Source organism: Punica granatum, chromosome 3 (assembly GCF_007655135.1).
Source record: "Punica granatum isolate Tunisia-2019 chromosome 3, ASM765513v2, whole genome shotgun sequence".
Lineage (NCBI taxonomy): Eukaryota > Viridiplantae > Streptophyta > Magnoliopsida > Myrtales > Lythraceae > Punica > Punica granatum.
In genome coordinates this window covers 33,756,406-33,776,824 of record NC_045129.1, presented here as the reverse complement: position 1 = coordinate 33,776,824, position 20,419 = coordinate 33,756,406, and the positions used below count along the sequence as shown (strand labels likewise).

At 38.7% G+C, this 20,419-nt stretch overlaps 3 protein-coding genes across 3 annotated transcripts; all 3 read left to right on the top strand.

Moving 5' to 3' along the window:
• The first annotated feature begins 791 nt into the window (after positions 1 to 791).
• On the top strand, positions 792 to 3,585 carry LOC116200562 (G-type lectin S-receptor-like serine/threonine-protein kinase LECRK3). Its single transcript, XM_031531397.1, has 2 exons — positions 792 to 1,821; positions 1,971 to 3,585. Exons 1-2 carry the CDS (start codon positions 792 to 794, stop codon positions 3,326 to 3,328), a joined length of 2,388 nt encoding a protein of 795 aa, XP_031387257.1. The 3' UTR covers positions 3,329 to 3,585.
• Positions 3,586 to 8,490: 4,905 nt separating this feature from the next.
• Positions 8,491 to 11,194, top strand: LOC116200718 (pentatricopeptide repeat-containing protein At5g59600-like). The gene is made up of 2 exons (XM_031531575.1): positions 8,491 to 10,233; positions 10,506 to 11,194. Coding segments are annotated over exons 1-2 (1,599 nt in total). The 5' UTR covers positions 8,491 to 8,635; the 3' UTR covers positions 10,507 to 11,194.
• A 4,080-nt stretch (positions 11,195 to 15,274) lies between these two features.
• On the top strand, positions 15,275 to 19,633 carry LOC116200719 (beta-glucosidase 24-like). Its single transcript, XM_031531576.1, has 13 exons — positions 15,275 to 15,448; positions 15,563 to 15,632; positions 16,844 to 16,902; positions 16,990 to 17,065; positions 17,176 to 17,253; positions 17,365 to 17,452; positions 17,561 to 17,816; positions 18,215 to 18,330; positions 18,426 to 18,643; positions 18,738 to 18,769; positions 18,867 to 18,969; positions 19,060 to 19,168; positions 19,304 to 19,633. The coding sequence occupies exons 1-13, from the start codon at positions 15,275 to 15,277 to the stop codon at positions 19,473 to 19,475; spliced, it is 1,551 nt and encodes a 516-aa protein (XP_031387436.1). The 3' UTR covers positions 19,476 to 19,633.
• Positions 19,634 to 20,419: the final 786 nt, after the last annotated feature.

Below are 20,419 nucleotides of genomic sequence, written 5' to 3'. Positions count from 1 at the left end.
ATTTCCTTGTCTGTCGAAAAAGTTCAGGAAGACCACCACCCATCTCTTAGGTCGGGCCAGGAAGAAGGTCATGCTTTTGCTGGAAGTATAATTCCAGTTTCTATTCCCCGATGTCCATTCATTTTCAGCGCTATAAGTACAGCATATAGTTTTGGGTTATCTTTTCGATGAGGAGCCATTTTTTCACAGGGAAAACCTGGCAGATCGGACGTGATGTGGACTGGGCTCAGGAAGAAGGCCTGAGGTCCAACGTAATACATGCCCCAATGCATGATATATATAGAAATGACATAGAATAAATTTCAAGCATATAGATTTGGGTTTCGGCCCCGAGATTACACCCAAAAAAAAAATCAAGCATATATAGACAACTTCAATTTGAGATCCATGCAAATGGAAGACTCAATATCAAAGAGGGTGTAGTGAAGTGGTCACGCTTTGTCTGGTAACCAAGAGATTTCAAATTTGATACTCGTGGTTGGACTATGTGTGCCATTTATTTGTTATTAGGATCAGTTTATTTCCAAATGCGTTGGCTATAAAGTCCATATGAAAAGTAAATGCAATGGAAGATATACCACGTCTTTTGCATGTTGACTTTTGTTATTCTCCTTGAACTCTGTTGGTTCTGATCCGGTATGAAAATTTCCAACCCGCCTAGGAAATCAGATTGATTATATAAGGGAAAATTAGTCCAACTCTAAAGGGCAAAAAAAGAGGCATTTAAGTCTCATCATTCATCTCTAGCTGGCAATTTGAACCAGTCCTAGAAGTTGAAGACTTGCTTTCTCATGGCTTCTGCTGCCATTAGAGTTCTGCTTCTTCTTCCTCTTCTTCCATCTGCCACATTGTCCCAAGCTCAAAGCAACATAAACTTGGGCTCATCTCTCCCTGCAGATGGTCCGAACTCCTCATGGAAGTCACCCTCGGGAGACTTTGCCTTTGGGTTCAAGAGGATTAGTAATGGGAGCTTTCTACTGGCCATATGGTTCGATAAGATACATGAGAAAACAGTTATCTGGTCTGCAAACGGGGATAAGTTGGCTCCAGAAGGATCAAATGTTGAGTTGACCCGGGAGGGGCGTTTAGTTCTCAGTGATCCAAAAGGTGAAGAAATTTGGGCTACGCCGACGGATACGGGAGTTTCCTATGCATCCATGCTCGACACCGGGAACTTTGTCCTAGAGGATGGAAAAGGCTCCAACCTGTGGGAGAGTTTCAGTCAACCTTCCGATACAATTCTGCCTACACAGGTGTTAGATCAAGGGGCCAAACTTGTATCCCGATACTCTGCCACGAACTACTCAAGTGGAAGATTTGAGCTTTGGTTGCAGGGCGATGGGAATCTTGTTATGTACACTCCCCCGATGTTCGACCCAACTTCCTCCTACTGGTCCACCCAAACTGCAGGCAGTGGCTATCAGGTGATTTTCAACCGGACAGGGCAGATCTATCTCACCTATAGGAACGGTTCTGTGCTCAGTAAGATAATGTCTCAACCTGTCTCGAGCAGCGAGGTTTACCAGAGAGCGGTCCTCGAATACGATGGAGTGTTCAGGCAGTATGTTTACCCGAGAAATGCGAGCTTGGGTTCAGGGAGGGTCATGGGCTGGTCCCAAGTTTCTTCCCCAGTCCCAACAAACATCTGCACAAGTATTAGGCAAAATATTGGTGTTGGGGCATGTGGGGTGAACAGCTACTGTGTCCTCGAAGATGACCAGAGGCCAAGATGCAAATGCCCATCTGGGTACAGCTATATTGATCCGTCATACGAGATGGATGGATGCAAGCCGGATTTTCTACCTCAGAGTTGCGATGAAGGTAAAATCCGTAAAACTGGCCAATGCCAAATAAAACTGGATCATATCGATTAAGCAAGACTGCATAAATGTGCTCAAATGAAATTCAGAACATATATAGAAGGTAAAGTATTCTAGAACCTGACTGACCTAAAGATTCTCCATCTTCAGGTATGCTGGAAAAAGAGTTATTCACAATGCGCGATATGATCAACGTCAATTGGCCACTCAATGATTATGCTTTTTATCGGAATCAGGATGAGGAGTCCTGCAGGCAGGCTTGTTTGAATGATTGCTTATGCGATGTTGTAATATTTGGAGGCAGCACCTGCTGGAAGAAGAGGATGCCTGTCTCGAATGGAGCGTTTGATCCCAGTGCCAGTGACACAAAAGCCCTCATCAAGGTGAGGACTAATAACTCTACTCCGAATATCCCGCTTGGTGGGCCAAGGAAGAGAGATAACAGGTCTATGATTATTATTGGATCAGTCTTTCTGAGCAGCTCAGCAGCATTAAACCTGTTCCTACTTCTCTTAACCTCCCTGATTTGGTTCCGATACACTCGCGGGCAAAAAGCTCTAGGTGTGAAACCGAATGTGATAAGTCCGTTCACTAGCATGCAGAGTTTCACATACCAGGAGCTCAGAGAAGTGACCGGTCAGTTCCAGGAAGAGCTGGGTAGAGGTGCTTTTGGGTCGGTATATAAGGGAGTTCTCACATGTAATGAGAGTAGGGTTATTGCGGTAAAAGTATTGGAAAAGTTAACTGCTGATGGTGATGGAGAGTTCAATACCGAAGTGGGCACGATTGGACGGACCAATCACAGGAACCTTGTCGAACTCATCGGGTTCTGCAACGAGGGCCAGAACCGCCTTTTGGTGTATGAGTTCATGCCAAATGGTTCACTGGCTGATTTTCTGTTTAAAGGTTCAAGGCCAAGCTGGTTTAAAAGGACCGAGATTGCCTGTGGGGTAGCCAGGGGCCTCTTATACCTCCATGAGGAGTGCAGCAAGCAGATTATCCATTGCGACATAAAGCCGCAGAATATCCTACTCGATGAGTCTCTCACGGCGAAGATATCCGATTTCGGGTTAGCGAAGCTTCTGATGACTGACCAAACACGAACTATGACTGCGGTCAGGGGGACAAAGGGATATTTAGCTCCAGAATGGTTCAGGAACATGCCAATTTCTGTTAAAGTGGACATCTACAGCTTCGGTATTCTGCTGCTGGAGCTGATTTGCTGCAGGAAGAGCTGCGAGTTCGAATTATATGATGAGGATCAGATGATACTCTCTGATTGGGTTTATGATTGCTACTACCAAGGTAAGCTTGATCTAATTGGAGGGGGCGACGAGGAGATGCTTGAAGACATGAAGAGAATGCGGAGATTCGTTATGGTAGCAATGTGGTGCATACAGGAAGACCCATCTTTGAGGCCGCCTATGAAGAAAGTCACTCAAATGCTCGAAGGTGCAGTTGAGGTTTCTATTCCACCGGCACCGTCCTCATTTATCGGTTCAATCTAATTATTCTCCGTGCAATCAGGATATTAGGTTTTTTAGTATTATGTTCTTGTTTGTCGGTGATCTGAAATAAAATGTCGAACATCTTAATATGTTTAATATGTTACATACAATTGAAGATAGTTTCCGGGAAAAAAAAGGCTCATTTCCTTTCCTGCAGACCGAACAACGAGTATTCATGGTCACAGGAGCTTTTCAGCAAATATTGTTTTAGAGAAGGATAAAGTTTGAATAAATCGACAAGGCGAATAAACCTGGAAGTTCTCAGCTGTTTTATGTTTTGAGTTAACACGTCGAGCTTTCTTTAGTTACTTATCGGTATATAAGCTAGATCCTAGGGAATGGGAGATCATATTATTGGTACGTTGTCTTTGTTTTATTGCATATGTGATATGATACACATTTTCTACGATTGACTGTAGCAATCTTGGAGTTGGTATATTTTCACCCATATTGCATCCTCCTATTGATGGAAAGACCGACCAATTTCCATGGCGATGGACTCGGTCAAAAATGGCGATTTTAGCGAATTCTAGCATGGCGATGGACTCGTTCATAATTTTGTGGACCCCCCAATCTTTTGTGTGATGGACAATTGGACACCGTGACAAATAGTCTTGCTAGAAAATGAGAAATTCTTTGAAAGTCCTGCCTCCATGTGAAAAGTGCAAAAACATCAATCAAAATTTCTTAATTACTCAATAATTGTCAAAATTATTTATTATTATAATAATCTTATTAATTATGATACTGTGTATTAGAATCAGTTAAGGTTTTCTCGTTAACGTTCGAGGTTGTCCATCTAGAAGTCTTGCAAAAGAAAATTAAGCCGATAAAATATTTATCTTGGCTACAAATATTGTTTGGTCGGAAATAATAAGGTTTATCACAGTAAGTAGTGTTCTTACTCGATGTGGTTTTCACGTTTATTTCCCATTGTAGGTTTTGCTTAGTAGGTATTGTCGGATTTTGGTGAAAGGAAAAAGACGGTTTCTAATCTCTTTGTAAAGGGAGAAACTGAAAACTTCTTTTCCTTCTAAATTCTAAGTGGATTCTTTTGGTAATTTCCAAATCCTAGGGAATAGAAGATCATATTACCGGTACATTGTCTATGTTTTATAGCATATGTGATATGATATCCATTTTCTACGATTGACTGTAGCAATCTCGGAATTGGTCTATTTTCACCCGTATTGCATCCTCCTATTGATGGAAAGACCGACCATTTTCCATGGCGGCGATGAACTTGGTCCAAAATTGCGATTTTAGCGAATTCTAGCATGACAAACTCAAATTGCATTGGTGCCCAGCATACATAATTTTGTGGAACCCCCAATTTTTGTGTGATGGACAATTGGACACCATGACAAATAGTCTTGCTAGAAAATGAAAAATTCTTTGAAAGTCCTGCCTCTCTATGAAAAGTGAAAAAACATAAATAAAATTTTCTTAATCACTCAGTAATTGTCAAAATTATTTTTTATTATAATAACCTTATTAATTATGATATTGTGAATTAGAATCACTTAAAATTTTCTCCTTAACGTTCGAGGTTGTCCATCCAGAGGTCTTGCAAAAGAAAATTAAGCTGATAAAATATTTATGTTGGCTACAAATATTGTCTGGTCGGAAATAATAAGGTTTATCACAACGACTAGTGTTTTTACTCAATGTGGTTTTCATGTTTATTTCCGGTTGTAGTTTGTCTTGAATTAGATTCCTTATTTGCAGGCGCTTAGATATAGAATGAGCAAAGGTATCCTGCCACTTATAGTGCTCTCTACCTTTGATTTCCTGGTTACTCATAACCTTGTTTTTACCTTTAATTTTAATCTTATTATGGGACCTAAGCCAATCAAAAATCTGATCTGCTGTATTGATATCGAAAGAGTATTTTCTTTCAATATTGTCCCTATTTGTAGGCACTTAGATGTAGAATCAACAAAGGTATCATGCCGCTTACAGTACTCTCTACCTTTGATTTCCTGGTTACTCATAACCTTGTTTTTACCTTTAATTTTAATCTTATTGTGGGACCTAAGCTAATAAAAAATCTGATCTGCTGTATTGATATCGAAAGAGTATTTTCTTTCAATATTGTCCCAGAAAGACTTATGAGCTTTTATATCTTTATAAGCAAGGACATCATATACATAGTCCCCACACCATATTCATCATCATATTCATAGTTAGAATCATCAGCAATACATTCCTAATAGTAAACATTATGAGATGAACCTTTTTCTTCTTTCAACAATTTCTTATATCCAGAAGCTCTAGATGCCAATTCAAACAAGTCACGAAATCCCATATCTTGGAATTTCGTTCGTAATTCTAAATGTAAGCCTTGGTATTTTTATAGATACAAAGTGCTTCGCTTTTATAGCAATTTTGCATCTCATTTTCGCCTTTTCAAACCTATTGATATAATTTTCAACAGATTCACCTGGCTTTTATGTGATAGCAAACAGGTCTCGGTCCCTAATAGACGCTCCAGGGTCAGTCTTGGAGAACTGAGAAGCAAACTTAATTTGTATATAATCCCAAGTTTGGATAGAACCAACTAGTAGAAAGGTATACCAAGTAAAGGTAGCCCCTGTCAAGGATAGTGAAAACAATTTTAGTTTTGATGGCCCATTATTAGAGGCTTCCTTCGATTGACAGAAAAACCTGGTCAAATGCTTTACTGTAGACACATCATCTTCACTATAGAATCTAGTGAAGTCTGGAATATTGAAACATATAGAAAAATGCTCATCATCTACCCACTAAGGGTAAGGAGGACGAGGGAGTTGTACCGTAATGTGTTCATCCTCAATAGGAAGAACATTCGTACCCATATAATTTTGATGACTTATAGGTTGTTTGGGTTCTTCCCTCTGATTAGAAATCCTTGGTTTATAAACTGGATTATTCCTACCAAAATAAGATCTCTTGATATTGGAGTTTAAATATCTAGTTTGGGAAGGCGGGATGAAAAGGACATGGGATAATGGTCCCTATCAAAATTTCCTCTTTGCTTGGAGGTTCTAAGAGGAGGGTCATCATATGTACCCCACTTTGGTCATACCCCATAGGATAATACACAGTGTGGGCAGATCTAGGTTGTTTAGAGAAATGAACTCTGTGGGATTCAATTATAATAGGACTTTGAGTGATCCTTCCTACTGATCTAGTAGGTGGCTAAGGATAAGGATAAACCAAAGGTTCCTTCCCTTTAGAGGAAGATGGTCTAGTGTTTCTATCTGCAGAATCCGCAAAGGCCTAATTAGCCACTTGCCTAGTTACTTCTTCCATGTGCTCAGATAAGGTTGGATACAAATCATACCTAATCTTTTCAGTTTGAGTTCTTATGTTCTCATCAAGTTGTTTAAACATGTATTGGATTTCTTCCTGCACACTATGGTTGGAAGCAACATGGTTCAGTACGGAAGTATCAAACACTTTTCTATACCTTTCTAGAACATTAATAAGTTCAGCCTAAGCGTCTCCATTAGTTTTCATTCGACTAATGACTTCCTCAAACTCTGCTAACTTTTTAACTAGAGACTTGTTGAGATCTTCCTGAGAAGAGGGTTCACCAACAATCAGAGTTTCAGTTGTTTGATGTATTTGAGATTTTGGTCACCTATAACCTCAGTTTGCTGCTTAATGACTAAGTCCACGGGAGGATTGTCTCCCTGATTTTGTTCCACATTGTCGTGGGAAGTATCAAGCACACGGGGGGTCTATGAAACCCTAACCCTGATTAGGATTGCGAGAATGCTTTCTAGGTGGCATCCCTTTAATAACTTAAAGAGTTACCTCCTACTATGGTCGCCAATAAATCGTTGTCGAATATTGGTGAAAGGAGAAAGGTGGCTTCCAATCTTTATATAAATAGAGAAAACTAAAAAACCTCTTTTCCTTTCAAATCCTAAGTGGATTCTTTTAATAATGCTTTCCGTAGAGGGACTATGTGTATTAAGGAAATTCACTCAATGAAAGTAGACAATCAATGGGGAAAGATACTTTATTAAATGAAGAAGATATATACAATGATGGAATTTTAACCCAACATGATAGAAATAAACAATTCAAACAAAAATTACAGTGGATGAACTACTCTGCTTTCTATTGAGGTAGATAGTTTAGGCTTTGAATTCAGGTATGAGATCGCTTGTAGACGAAGTAGAAGGAATGCAATAGCGTTGAGAGGCTTTGAGCGAATGGCCGTGGGATGGGGCCAAGAGCTTCTGTCAACAAGCTGATGGAGTCGTGACTGTGTCGTTGAAGATGTAATCTTGCCGCCTCAGACTTGTGGACTTGAATCGTTTAGGGGATCACCCTACCACTACAAGCTCGAGATATCTAACCTCTTAAGGATAAAAGCTCGTCTGAGCTTAGATATCTGTAGAGATTCTGCATGTTGAATGAGTTGTACATTAATCCTGCGAGATCTTTTGGTATTTATAGATTTTCCTTCGTCCTTGACGATTATAAAATACCCTATCTCATCTTGAAAACATGGGCTCCTTATTATCCAACTGCTTTTAACTGTCATCTTATCCACACGTGATAATTATCCACAATTTTGACCCAGTCCACCTTAGATAAGCTTTATTTTCTCGATCTGTAAATGCCCAACAATTGTGATTTAGAGATGACATCATGACTGCCTAGATTCTAAAGCAGTTATGATTCGGATAGACATCATCATTGCTCAAGTTCTAGAAGCCAGTCAGTCACAAAATTTGAATCATGTAGTGCCATGCACGGTTACATTGAGATTCTGTCTATTCACAGGCTTAGAATTTGAATATGTCCGCTTTGCAAGAAACGATACCGTTCTTCTAGGGTTCTACTAATATTACACCGATACCCCAAACTTTTATAATTTACAGGAATGCCCTTGACACATCTAATGACCTAATTAGGTCACGTGGCGAGTATCAGAAAATAATTTTATTATGGTAACAGTAGGCTAATCAATGTATCCCGCTCTTATAATTTCTGTTAGGATATTTTCTCTTATATCCGATTTGCAGTGGACCGGTTTATGAAGGATTCTCGTTACCGATTGAGAAAAATTTATATTTGTGTACATATGTGTAGAATTACTATTTTGCAGTTACACCCTTGAACTTCTCCGAAATAACAACCATACCCCTCAAACGAGGTGAATGTTTTCTTAATGGCCGACGGTAATCAAATAGGGAAACAGGCACCAGTCGACTCTCTCATGCACGAACAAGCCGCAACAGCTTCACGAACACGAGTTATGGCGGCGGTTTCATAATTTAACCGCTCAAGCTATGAGAAGGTTTCATAATGTTGACGGGAAACAGGCTGCCCGTAGACCATTTGGCTCTGGTACTGCAAAGATGCATAAAAGCCAAGACCTTGCCGCCGGGGAAGCAGCTTCACGCTTTCTTATTGACCACCGGGACCGACTTGAATCGCATGTCTCTGGGTGCAAAGCTCGTGGGGCTGTACGCGAGCTGCGGGAACCTGAGCTCTGCGCGGAAGGTGTTCGATGAAATTCCGAAGCCAAATGTTTTCGCGCTGAACTGGATGGTACTTGCTTCTGCGTTCGATGGCAATTATGCGGATGCAATCAAGTACTTTTCCATGATGCAGAAGCAGAGAGCTTGGAATAAATTCTCATTCCTGGCAGTGCTCAAGGCGTGTACCGGGTTAATGGATTTGAACAAGGGGAAAGAAGTTCATGGCATGGTGTATAGACTCTTCTTGGGGGATGATTTGTCTGTGGCCAATGCATTAATTGATATGTACTGCAAGTGCGGAGGACTGCAGTATGCGCAAAGAGTGTTCTGTAACATGCCTGTTAGAGATGTTGTCTCGTGGACTTCAATGATCTGTGGATACTGCAATGAGGGTAAGGTTGAGGAGGGGCTCGTACTGTTTGAGAAGATGAAGTTGGAAGGTCTAGAACCGAATGAGTTCACTTGGAATGCGATGATTGTGGGTCAAGCGCGGATTGGAGACAGAGATGGAGTGATCTCGATGTTTACAAGGATGAAGAATGAAGGGCTGCTTCCTGATTTGGTCACTTGGAATGCTCTGATTTCTGGGTTTGTCGAGAGCCACCACCCTGAAGAAGCTTTGCGGTTGTTTGGGGCCATGTTGGCATCAGGAGTCAAGCCCGATCATGTCACTGTCACGGGGCTGCTTCCTGCCTGTGGATTGACCGGTACGCTACAGAGAGGGAGAGAAATTCATGGTTTGATATACAGGATAGGACTTGATAGGAACGTATATGTTGCTAGCGCTCTAATTGACATGTATTCAAAATGTGGGAACGTGAAGGATTCATCAAATGTGTTTGGCTTCGGGTCCCAGATAAAGAATATTGCTAGCTGGAATGCTATGATTGGATGTTACGGGAAGCACGGGATGGTTAACGAATCGTTACGGCTTTTTGAGATGATGAAGGAAGAAGGGCTGCAACCCAATGAAGTCACCTTTGTCTCTGTTCTCTCTGCATGTAGTCACGGAGGTTTAGTGGAGAAGGGTTTGCAGATCTTCCAGTCCATGGAACAGAAGCACAGTTACATTAAGCTCCAGAGAGAACATTATGCCTGTATAGTTGATCTTCTATGCCGTTCTGGGAGGATGATTGAGGCTTACAAGATGGTGAGGAAGATGTCAGTTGATGTTACCCAGTCAATACTTGGGGCTTTCTTCAATGGGTGCATCATTCACGGGAGAAAAGATTTGGCCAAATCAATGACCAAGGATCTTAAGAAGCTACAAATGAACAACCCCGGTGATTTTGTTACGCTGTCTAACATTTATGCTGCAGGTGAAGAGTGGGAAGGGGTTGAGAATGTTAGGAAGTTGATGAGGGTGAAACAGATAAGGAAGGTGCCCGCGTACAGTTGGGTCGAGGAGAGAGATGGGTCATGGTGAGCTCTTTGAGGGAAATGACGCTGATAGAATTGAACTGATTACTCAACACATTTTCTAGGTTGCATGAATACTCAAATTGGTAAAAGCCTAGGAAAGAATGCAGCAGATCGAGGTCTCAAATATCATGCTTGCTTGGATTAGCTGGAGGAACATCTGATCTTGTACATTTAGCTGGCTTGAGGGCTCGTTTGTTGTATTTGACTTACTCTGATTTGATAGAGGAACCTTTCGACATTGTACTTATCAAGACCTTTTTATTGTTCTACAGAAAATCCGGAAAAGCCTGATTAAGAGAGCGAAAGCTGATGTTTTGTTGAACAATGCTATTAGGAGGGGTATTCCTATGACATTATAAAAGGAGAGGGAACAAGAATTGCATTATTACATTTGGTCGGAGAAGAGGATGGGGTGGGACGAGCAACTGCTTGATTTGACTGATCGATATGAGTGGCCAGTGACGGAATTCATTGGAGCAGGAAAACTAGAACAGGGTCCATCGAGTGGCAAAGTGAACGGGCATATGTTCTGCTTAATTTGAAACATTTTCTCCACGATTCTACTGGACATGATTTCTTGTGAAGTCTACGATATTTCCATACCATTTCAATGTGCAAATGACTCCATGATCCCCGAGACGAGAACTAGAATCGATCCTAAATACCAAATTCTACACCATTCGCTTTGCCTGAGCCGTTTGCTGCTCCCAACTCTTCTCTCCTGGGTTTGTTAGCTGTGATTGATATCATCGGAGCCCGAGTTCTTTCCAAGTCCTCCAACACTGCGGGCTAAACCAAAGCAGTTTTGCGGAGGGTTTCGTGTTTAGTTGAGCCTCCGCTCCACACTAAGGGCTTGTTAGATGACAGTCGATATGGTTAGTTTGTTTTTTTTATGAATTAACATGCTTTGGCGAAGATTTTGTATGCTTTCTGTTTGGAAGGGGGATTGCTTGCAGGATCAGCGACTTATGGCCAATGTTATCTCGGCTGACTAAGATTCTGTATGTGCCTCTCGATTATATATCGTTTTTTTACCCCAATATGGATATATCTTCGCACAAGTTGAACAATCGACCACTATGTCGAAGTTGTCGAGCCTCTTAATAGTAATAATCACCGAGCAAGCCAAGCTCGAATAAGATGTATATAAACTATTGATAAAATGAAAAAGTCAACCTGCACAATATAGTAAGACGTAGGCATAGTTTTTGGTTACTAAATAGCATGGTTTAGGAATAGGTTAATAACAAAAACAAAACACAAACTTTTCACATTTTCACCATTCTAACACGAACATTTTTTCTTAATCTAAAAATGCACAAACTTTTAATTTGATAACAATTCTAACACGGCGTCAAATTTTCTGTTAATTTGGGTGGAATCAAGGCTACAGAAGGAGCCCACGACTCCAATCAAGGCTGGAATCGAGGCCACCATCCCCTGGAATTGGGAGAACCCTCAAATTGGGAATTCTCCTGATTCCGGCAGATGGAGCCACGACTGATGGCCCGATTGGGGTTGCCGGCGCCCTCTCTCCTGATTGGGGTCGCCGGCGCCCTCTGTAATCTCGATTTCGTCCAAACTAACATAAAATTTGACATCGTACTATAATTGTTATGAAATTGAAAATTTGTGCATTTTTAGGTTAAGAAAAAAAATTCGTGCTAGAATTGTTAAAATGTGAAAAAATTTTGCTTTTTATTTTTTTATTTTTTTTTCCTGTTATTAACCTTTAGTAATTATCATAAACTAATGGTGTCAAAATTTAAAGTGCTCCAAGTTGCCCTGAACGAGATTGTTACAGGCGAAAGGAGACTCCCATGTTTGAATCTTTCCCCCACTCTCTCTCTCTCTCTATTTTTTCGAACAGGGGGAGGGGAACCAGATCGGTGCTGAGCTCCTCTTCTGGCCACCCGTCCCTCCTAGCGAGATCATCAACGGCTCTGATGCCGCCGACAATCTCACCAATAGTGAGGGGTTCCCAGAAGGGAGCCCAACCCCTCTCTCTCTCTCTCTCTTTGAAAAAGCACATAGAGAGAAGGAGGGTTCAGATTGAGGTGGGCACCCATTCCGGCAACTTCTCCCTCCCGACGAAGTAGCCTGCCTTGCTTTTTTTTTTTTAAATAAATCTTTTAAGTCACGTAGACAAGTAACGACCAGTTATGTTATATTTGACAAGAGGTGTAAGTAAGAACCATAAAAATTGGAAAAATTGACCCTGCCCGACCCCAAAAATTGAATTGTTGGATCCCTACTTGAACTTTGAGTGGTTTGTGATCTCCTAAAAGACCACGGCAAAGCTTGAGCCCCGATTAAAAAAAACCAGACGGGGCCGATTCAACCGAAATTAATAATTATATTTTTTTATTTATGATTAATATATAATTTTTTTGGTAGGAAGAGGGGCAAGGCCCAAATAGAATCAAAGCGTACAGAAACGGGCATGGAAGCCCCAACAATATCTCCTAATTAACAAAAGCTGTCTTAAGCCGTTAAGAACCGACTCAAGGTAGTGAACACCGAGCCGGAATGAGGAAACTCTTCGGGTAAGCCTATCTGCACAATAATTGTCCTCCCCAAAAGTATTAGTGATCTAAATATCTAGTTTCTTGAGATGAACTCCCTAACTTCAGCAAGAATCTGCTGAAAGTTTGGAGCTCCAACCTCAATTCCCATAACGAGTTAGCACACAACGGATGAATTGACTTCAATAATAAGCTTCCAACATCCCAACAATCATCTCAGCCACCATGGAAGTTGCAAAACCAGCATTATGAATGAACCCACAGATCCAATTTCTGCCGGACTCTCGAATAAGACCACCTGCACCAGCTGGTTACCGCAAGAAACCCCATCCATATTCATTTTAAGCCAACCAGAAGGCAGCTTAATCCAGCTAATGTACCTCCCATTCCTTAGGTATGGAAAGAGAAATAAAACCTGTTTCGATTCTACTATCCAATCCCAGCCCCACTACTAACCCCCTATATTTCAGACATACTAACATCAAAACTCTATCATGTGCATGGAGCAAAGCTAATAGAAATATCTTTCGATGGGGAAAATGAGTGAGTATATTATATGATCTCAATCAATCGTTGCTGGCACAGTACACTGATCCCTGAGTTTACTATCCATGTGGACGTGGCCTCGAATCTTTTGACTGATTGTCAAAAAGAGGTCTCAAGGAAATCATTGGGCGACATGAAGTTCAAATAAAAATGTACAATAATGTTCATTAAATAAAAAAAAAGAAAAAAAAAGGAAAAGGCAATCCCACTAGCTTGATTAGAAGTAGACATATTGCGATTGGTTTTAAAGTTGAGTTGAGTTTTAGTTTTAATTGATTTGTAATGATTTGTAATTATGAGAAAAAGTATGAAAAAGTAATGAATAGTTGAGAGAAAGTAATGATTATATTATTAAATTATGGAAAAAGTAATGAATAGTTGAGAAAGTAATATTGTGTTATTGAATTGTGAAAAAAAAATGAATAATTGAGAGAATTTAGTATTAAAAATTGAATTAAATGATTAAAAAATTAAAGAAAAAGGAAAAAATAATAATTATGTTGTTGAATTGAAGATAAGTGGAGTTAAGTGGAGTAGAGTTAAAAAAATTTTGAAAACCGAACAAGCCAGGCTCTTAGATCTCGAAAGTTGTACTTTTTCTTCCGCTGGTATTGAGAAGTAAAATGAGTTAATCTCAAAATGATTAGAGATAGATAATTAGAAAAGACACGCGAAGGTCCCTCATGGAGTGGGCTAGGTCTTGTCTACTAAAAAAAGAAATATATGAAATATACATTTTATGATTATACATAAAAATAAAAAATGAAATATGTATTAAAAAGACTATATTTTTATCGATTTACATTAATTAGGTTGAATAATTTTAGCGAAAGAAGGAAATTATTATTAGTGAAAAATACTAATGTCTCATTATGCATTTTTATCGAAAATTCACTAGTGAAAAACAAACTTATGCTATTCGTGGTAATATAAAAAAATTTAAAAAATAATTTTATTTTGCTAAAAATGACATGATTTACATCAATCATATGTCACATAAATGTGACCTGTGTATGCGTAAAGGTAAAACTGATTTCATTTCTAAAAATCGTACATGTTCTTAAAGTGGTGTTGCATAGTAATTTTCTCTTTTTGAGTTGCATTTAGCTAAAAAATGACATGACCTACATCAATCAATTGTAATATAAACGTGACCTATATATACGTGAAAATAAAATCGATTTCATTTTTGAAGATCATACATGTTCTTAATGCGGTATGGCATAACAATTTTTTCTTTGAGTTATATTTTTGAGATATTAATGTATTAGCTATTCCAATATCTGTATAAAATATAGATTTTAAAAATTTCCTAAGCACGGTAGTTTTTTTTTTTTTTGTAATAATAGGAGACTTGTTAGTTTTTAGAGCAATTTTAAAAGTGAACTTTTTTTTAGGGATCCTTCCTAATCGCATACACACTTAAATCGTATATATGCTAAAATCATTGATCTTCAAAGTTGATCGATAAAATTATTCACAACTTGCTGCGTTTGAAACTTTTGAATCCAACCCAATCTTTGGCCAATTTTTAGTATACTAAAGCATTTTCTGACTACAAAAATTACAATGGTGATTTGAACACATTATTTAGCCTTCAATTCCTGATTTTTATATATGAAATTTGCAAAAATTAGATTCCAGTCTTCTCAGTTCTTACCTGAAAGCAACATCTCACCCGCTGTCTGCTTAGTGTTTTTGGCAATATTTGTGTGCTACCTTTTCTTTTGTTTTTTCAACGTGAAAAGAAATTTAGAAATTACTTTTTCTTTCAATTACAAAGAAGACTCGTAAACTTAAAAGAATGAAAGAAAAATCTTAATAGTTAATAAAATGGATAAAAATAAAATCTTATCGCGAGTATCAAATTTGAAATATTTTGATTAACATGCTTACGTCACTACGACTTCATAAGGGCCTCTCTATAAATAGAACACGAGCATAGCTTTAAGCTATCACACTGAATAAGTATGGCTTCTTTACAGATGAATAATCATCTTGCTCTCCTTCTCTTGGGCTTGCTCATTACCAATGTAGTCGGATATGATCATCCATCGATCCCAATAGCCTACGCCACTTCGACTCTCAACCGGAGCAGCTTTCCTCCAGGTTTCGTATTCGGGGCAGCCTCCGCTTCGTACCAAGTAACTTATACCCCGTGATTTTAATAAGACAGCCAATTACTTTGTCACCTTGGTTGCAGTCTTCCTCTTGTCTGTGGTCTCACAAATCTGGTTTCTTATTGTTGCTTTCTATAGGTCGAGGGTGCGGCTAATGTAGATGGAAAAGGACCTAGCATTTGGGATTATTTCGCCCACGGGTACCCTGGTATATTAATGTGTCGTTTGTCATTGCCTCGTTTCCTTTCTTTCACCGAATTTAATTGATTTATTACAAACTGAAAATGCTATATAACACGATAGCAAGAAAGCATAACATGGTAGCCGGAAGGGAATTGAAATTCTTACAATTTCCGCACCACTTCACCACACTAACCCGTCTGATTATGTTACCCTTAAGACTGCCAGTTTCATAGATAACGTGGGCGTCGATTAAATAACATTGATATGATGGCCAAGAGGAATAAATGATCATAATCATAATAATGAAAAGAAAATGAACATCACTGTAGCGTCTCTTGACCATCCAATATCAAACTGCCAATGTTTTACTATCCAACTAACGTTGATTGGTTCAAACGGTTCGACACTTGATTTCCTTAAATAATAAGATCTTGAGTTTGAGTCTCGTAAATGAAAAAAATTCCGTTGAGAGAGTTTTACCTTTTAGTGGACGGATCAGAGTCTCGACTTGAACTATCCATTGAACTTCTGTACATCGGGATGTACATATAAAAAGTTTTACATCCTATCTTGGGCAATCCGAAAAGAATCGTACCGGTCTGGTATCAAAACCAAAACGAACTTCTCTCTTTTCTTTGAAAACTTTAACTTATAATCTCTAGTCATACAGCGTGAGAAAAATATAAATAAGACTGCAGCAAATGAATTAACCAAAGTTATTTACTCTAATAATGCCGTAATTTTCATTCATTGCAATAATGTTACTAGCTTTTAGCCATCATATCACTGTGGAAATACATGATTCTTTAAGATTTTCTCGTCTCTATATTTTTTAACGAGTCTATCAGTACGTAGATAAATATAAAGAAATGAGTTAATTTACCAAAAAATAGGGAAAAAAAAAAGAAAGTATGTCGCACTAGACAACGCATAAAACAAAAATATATACGGATAACCTTTATGTCTCCAGCCACTGACAAACATGCCTCGTCTTGTCATACTGCATTATGCTCTTGTATTTTTTTTTTCTTTTTTTTATGTCATGAGAGATATTTATGAGTCCAATATAAAAATAAAAGTTAAATCGAAATAAAAAGATATATAATTTAACTGAGTGAGGATCAAACTAAGAAAATATATATTTTGAGTCAACGTATTGTACCACTGTATGAAGACTCCATTATCTTAATTTATGATAATGAATATTTGTGCTTTAATGATGTCTATTACATATAGAGAAAATAGCTGATGGGAGTAACGGAGATGTTGCTGTGGGACAATACCACAAATATAAGGTCCCTATCCTCACATCATTAATTTAACCATTTTTAAAATACACGAAGAATTTCGGACACTGAAATTGAAAACCGACCGATGTACAGGAAGATGTGGGCATAATGAAGGGGATGGGCTTTGACGCTTATAGACTGTCGATCTCGTGGCCCCGAATATTACCCAGTAAGTTTACGATCTCAACTATTTCCGATTTTATAGACAATTAATATCTTTTTTTTTCCCCACAATATGTTTCTAATAATGCTTCTGATGATCTTTGTAAAATAATGCAGGCGGAAAACTCAGGGGAGGAATCAACCCTAAAGGAATACAACACTACAATAACCTAATCAATGAGCTCCTTGCTAATGGTGCATCTAATTTAAACTGTTATACCTTAATTCATATCAATATTATCATATAATAAATACAACACTATAGCTTTAATAATTAAAATATGTCATGCACGCCGTGAAATGCAGGAATTCAGCCCTATGTTACTTTATTTCACTGGGACCTCCCCCAAACTTTAGCGGATGAGTACGGTGGCTTTTTAAGTGATCGCGTCATGTAAGTTGCTAAGGATTATAGCATTCATAGAATTACAATTGAAATAATTTATAAATTTCTTAAGCTCTGTATAAGTTGTATATAATCAATAATCACTTGTTCATGAAGGGATGATTATCGAGATTTTGTGGACATTTGCTTCAAAGAGTTTGGTGATCGAGTGAAGCACTGGATAACAATAAATGAGCCATATACCTACTGTGATGGTGGCTATGCCACAGGAATATTGGCCCCAGGCCGGTGTTCTGCTTGGCAGAAGAGCAACTGCACCGGTGGGGAGTCGGGGACGGAGCCGTATATAGTAGCACACAATCTACTTCTTGCTCATGCAGCTGCTGTTAAACTGTACAAACAAAAATATCAGGTTTGCGTTCATTAAGAACCAACGCCCTTTTCTGGTGTCGGAAACATAAATTGGTAATTAATATCGATTAGCATGGGAGTTAATCTCCCCTCCTCATACAAAACACATGTATAGAATTTTTAATGCTATTTTTTCTTTCCTCGACTATATGGGAGGCAATGGGCACAAGAATACAAAAAGCGATGTACTGAAACCCACTAGCAAGGATCGACCTCGGACCTGATGGTTTTGTGTCGACCATTTGTGCCACTATACTGAGATTTCCACAATTTTTACTGGTGTTGTTTATATATCTTCTTTCTATCAACATATGATCGGCATTGTTGACAAAACAAGGACGAGCAGAAATGTTTGATGGCGCTGATGACTAATCTTGCTTAATTTGAATATTCATACAGGCATCTCAAAAGGGAGTTATCGGGATCACACTGGTGACTAGTTGGTTTGAGCCTTATTCGAATTCGGTAAAAGACCGTAATGCTGCAGAACGAGCCTTGGATTTCCAGCTCGGCTGGTAAGAGCATCCCCCAACTCTCTCCTGAATTGTCAGGATAGACTGCCGCCAACAATGGTAGAACTTCATTGTGAAATTTGAAATCCCTTTCGCAGGTTCTTGGACCCGCTAACATATGGCGACTACCCACATAGCATGCATTCTCTAGTTGGGAATAGACTCCCAAAATTCTCGAAAGAGCAGTCTGCTATGTTGAAGGGGTCATTTGATTTCATGGGAATGAATTACTACACTTCTAATTATGCACGAGATGCACCTCAGCTGAGCAGTTCGCATCCAAGCTACACAACGGATTATCGCGTCAATCTCACAAGTAAGGCTAAGGATCTCAATTTGTTTATTAGAAATAATGAACTCGATCTTGAATATGAAGCTTACCCTAATAAGTAATTAAAATCTTCTTGTAGCTGAGCGCAATGGAGTCTCGATCGGTCCTCAGGTTTGTAACAATAAACATTCAATACCAACGATATCATTTCCAGTATCGCAAGTTTAGCCTATCCAATAAATTACTGATCATGCATTATCTATATCAGGCTGGTTCGAGTTGGCTCTTTGTCTATCCGAAGGGAATATGGAAGCTTATGTTGCACATAAAGAATAAATATGGCAATCCAGTGATTATCATCACCGAGAACGGTATGCAACTTACTGAGAGACATATTGTTCTATTTCTGTTGAATGGTTTAACAAACTATATATTCGTATGTTCTTGGACTGTGCAATCAGGATTCTCCGAGGTCAACAACTCTACTCTACCACTCAAACAACAGTTATATGATCCGAGGAGGATAGACTATCATTATAGTCATCTCTCCTACCTTCTAAGAGCAATCAAGTAAGTATTTCCTTGAAATTCAAAAACAACGGTTATCGTTTACCGGGCTAATGCGAGCATATAATTCTTTTCATTGATTGATTCATCGCCTAATGATGAATTGATATTGTCGTGATGGACCGGGATTCTCGTCAGGGAAGGCACCAACATCAAGGGCTACTTTGCGTGGTCATTCCTGGACAGCTTCGAGTGGAACAGTGGTTACACGGTTCGGTTCGGCATCAACTATATAGATTACTTGAATGGGCTTAAACGGTATCCAAAGTACTCAGCATCTTGGTTCAAGAGCTTTCTCAAAAAGAAGTAATATATATGCACATTAGCATGTGCTTTGCATGGAATAATATCAGTTAAGGGAAACCTCCATGAGATACACTATTGTCCAAGTGTCTGATGAATAAAATTAAGGATAATATGCCCCGATTTACAAGAAGCAATTTCAATGTGCAATATCGCTTCTCTTTCTATGATAGTTTGTTGACCTTTCGCCGCTATCATATCATAAAATAAACTAAAAATTTTGTGTAAGGGTCCCACCCTGCTCTCTCTCTCTCTCTCTTTTTAAAAATTTATATTTTTTATTTTAATAATTATTTAATTTTCAAAGTTTTGCACTATCTTATTTCATTTTAAAAATACAAACTCTTTTTTTTTTCTTTTTCGTCCTATGAGCATCACTCGGTATTTCAAAAGTTTCAACAGGTTCAATTAATCTACCTCCAAGTGTTGTCGGGCCACTACATCCGGTCCGCATCACATGATATGTAGTAGTTCAATGGGTACGATTGATCTAGGTTTGAACGAAGTTATCCCATTAAGGAATAAAACTCTCTCGATCGTAAATTTTTCTCAATCACAAGACTCGCACTTGAGACCTTGTCTTATGGGGGAACAACGTCGAGCCACCTAAAACTAACCCAAGTTGGGGAAAAATAGTATAACTTGTCACAAATTAGTCTCTTTTTATTTATAACGACAAAACTATTCTTATTTCTCGGTGAACTGTAAAGTTACACCAACGTGTTAATTGAGAATAATTTTCATTTAGGTATAAATTTGTCTGTGATTACAAGATACTTCTAATGAATATCAAACTCATATTGCAAGTAAAATTCATTCGCTCAAAATTCGACAGCCACTTAAGGCCTAATTATAGATCTCATTCTGACAAGAAATAAAGCTTTATATCAGCCCTTACAACAACTACAACTATCAATTTATATTAATCATCAGATTTCATAGAATAAGTAC

Excerpts from the sequence above, each read along its gene's own strand:
- LOC116200562 (XM_031531397.1), top strand. The coding sequence starts at position 792 with ATGGCTTCTGCTGCCATTAGAGTTCTGCTTCTTCTTCCTCTTCTTCCA. Across the intron at positions 1,822-1,970 it reads ACCTCAGAGTTGCGATGAAG|GTATGCTGGAAAAAGAGTTA; the intron begins GTAAAATCCGTA and ends CTCCATCTTCAG.
- LOC116200718 (XM_031531575.1), top strand. The coding sequence starts at position 8,636 with ATGTTGACGGGAAACAGGCTGCCCGTAGACCATTTGGCTCTGGTACTG.
- LOC116200719 (XM_031531576.1), top strand. The coding sequence starts at position 15,275 with ATGGCTTCTTTACAGATGAATAATCATCTTGCTCTCCTTCTCTTGGGC. Across the intron at positions 15,449-15,562 it reads CAGCCTCCGCTTCGTACCAA|GTCGAGGGTGCGGCTAATGT; the intron begins GTAACTTATACC and ends TGCTTTCTATAG. Across the intron at positions 18,770-18,866 it reads GAGTCTCGATCGGTCCTCAG|GCTGGTTCGAGTTGGCTCTT; the intron begins GTTTGTAACAAT and ends TATCTATATCAG.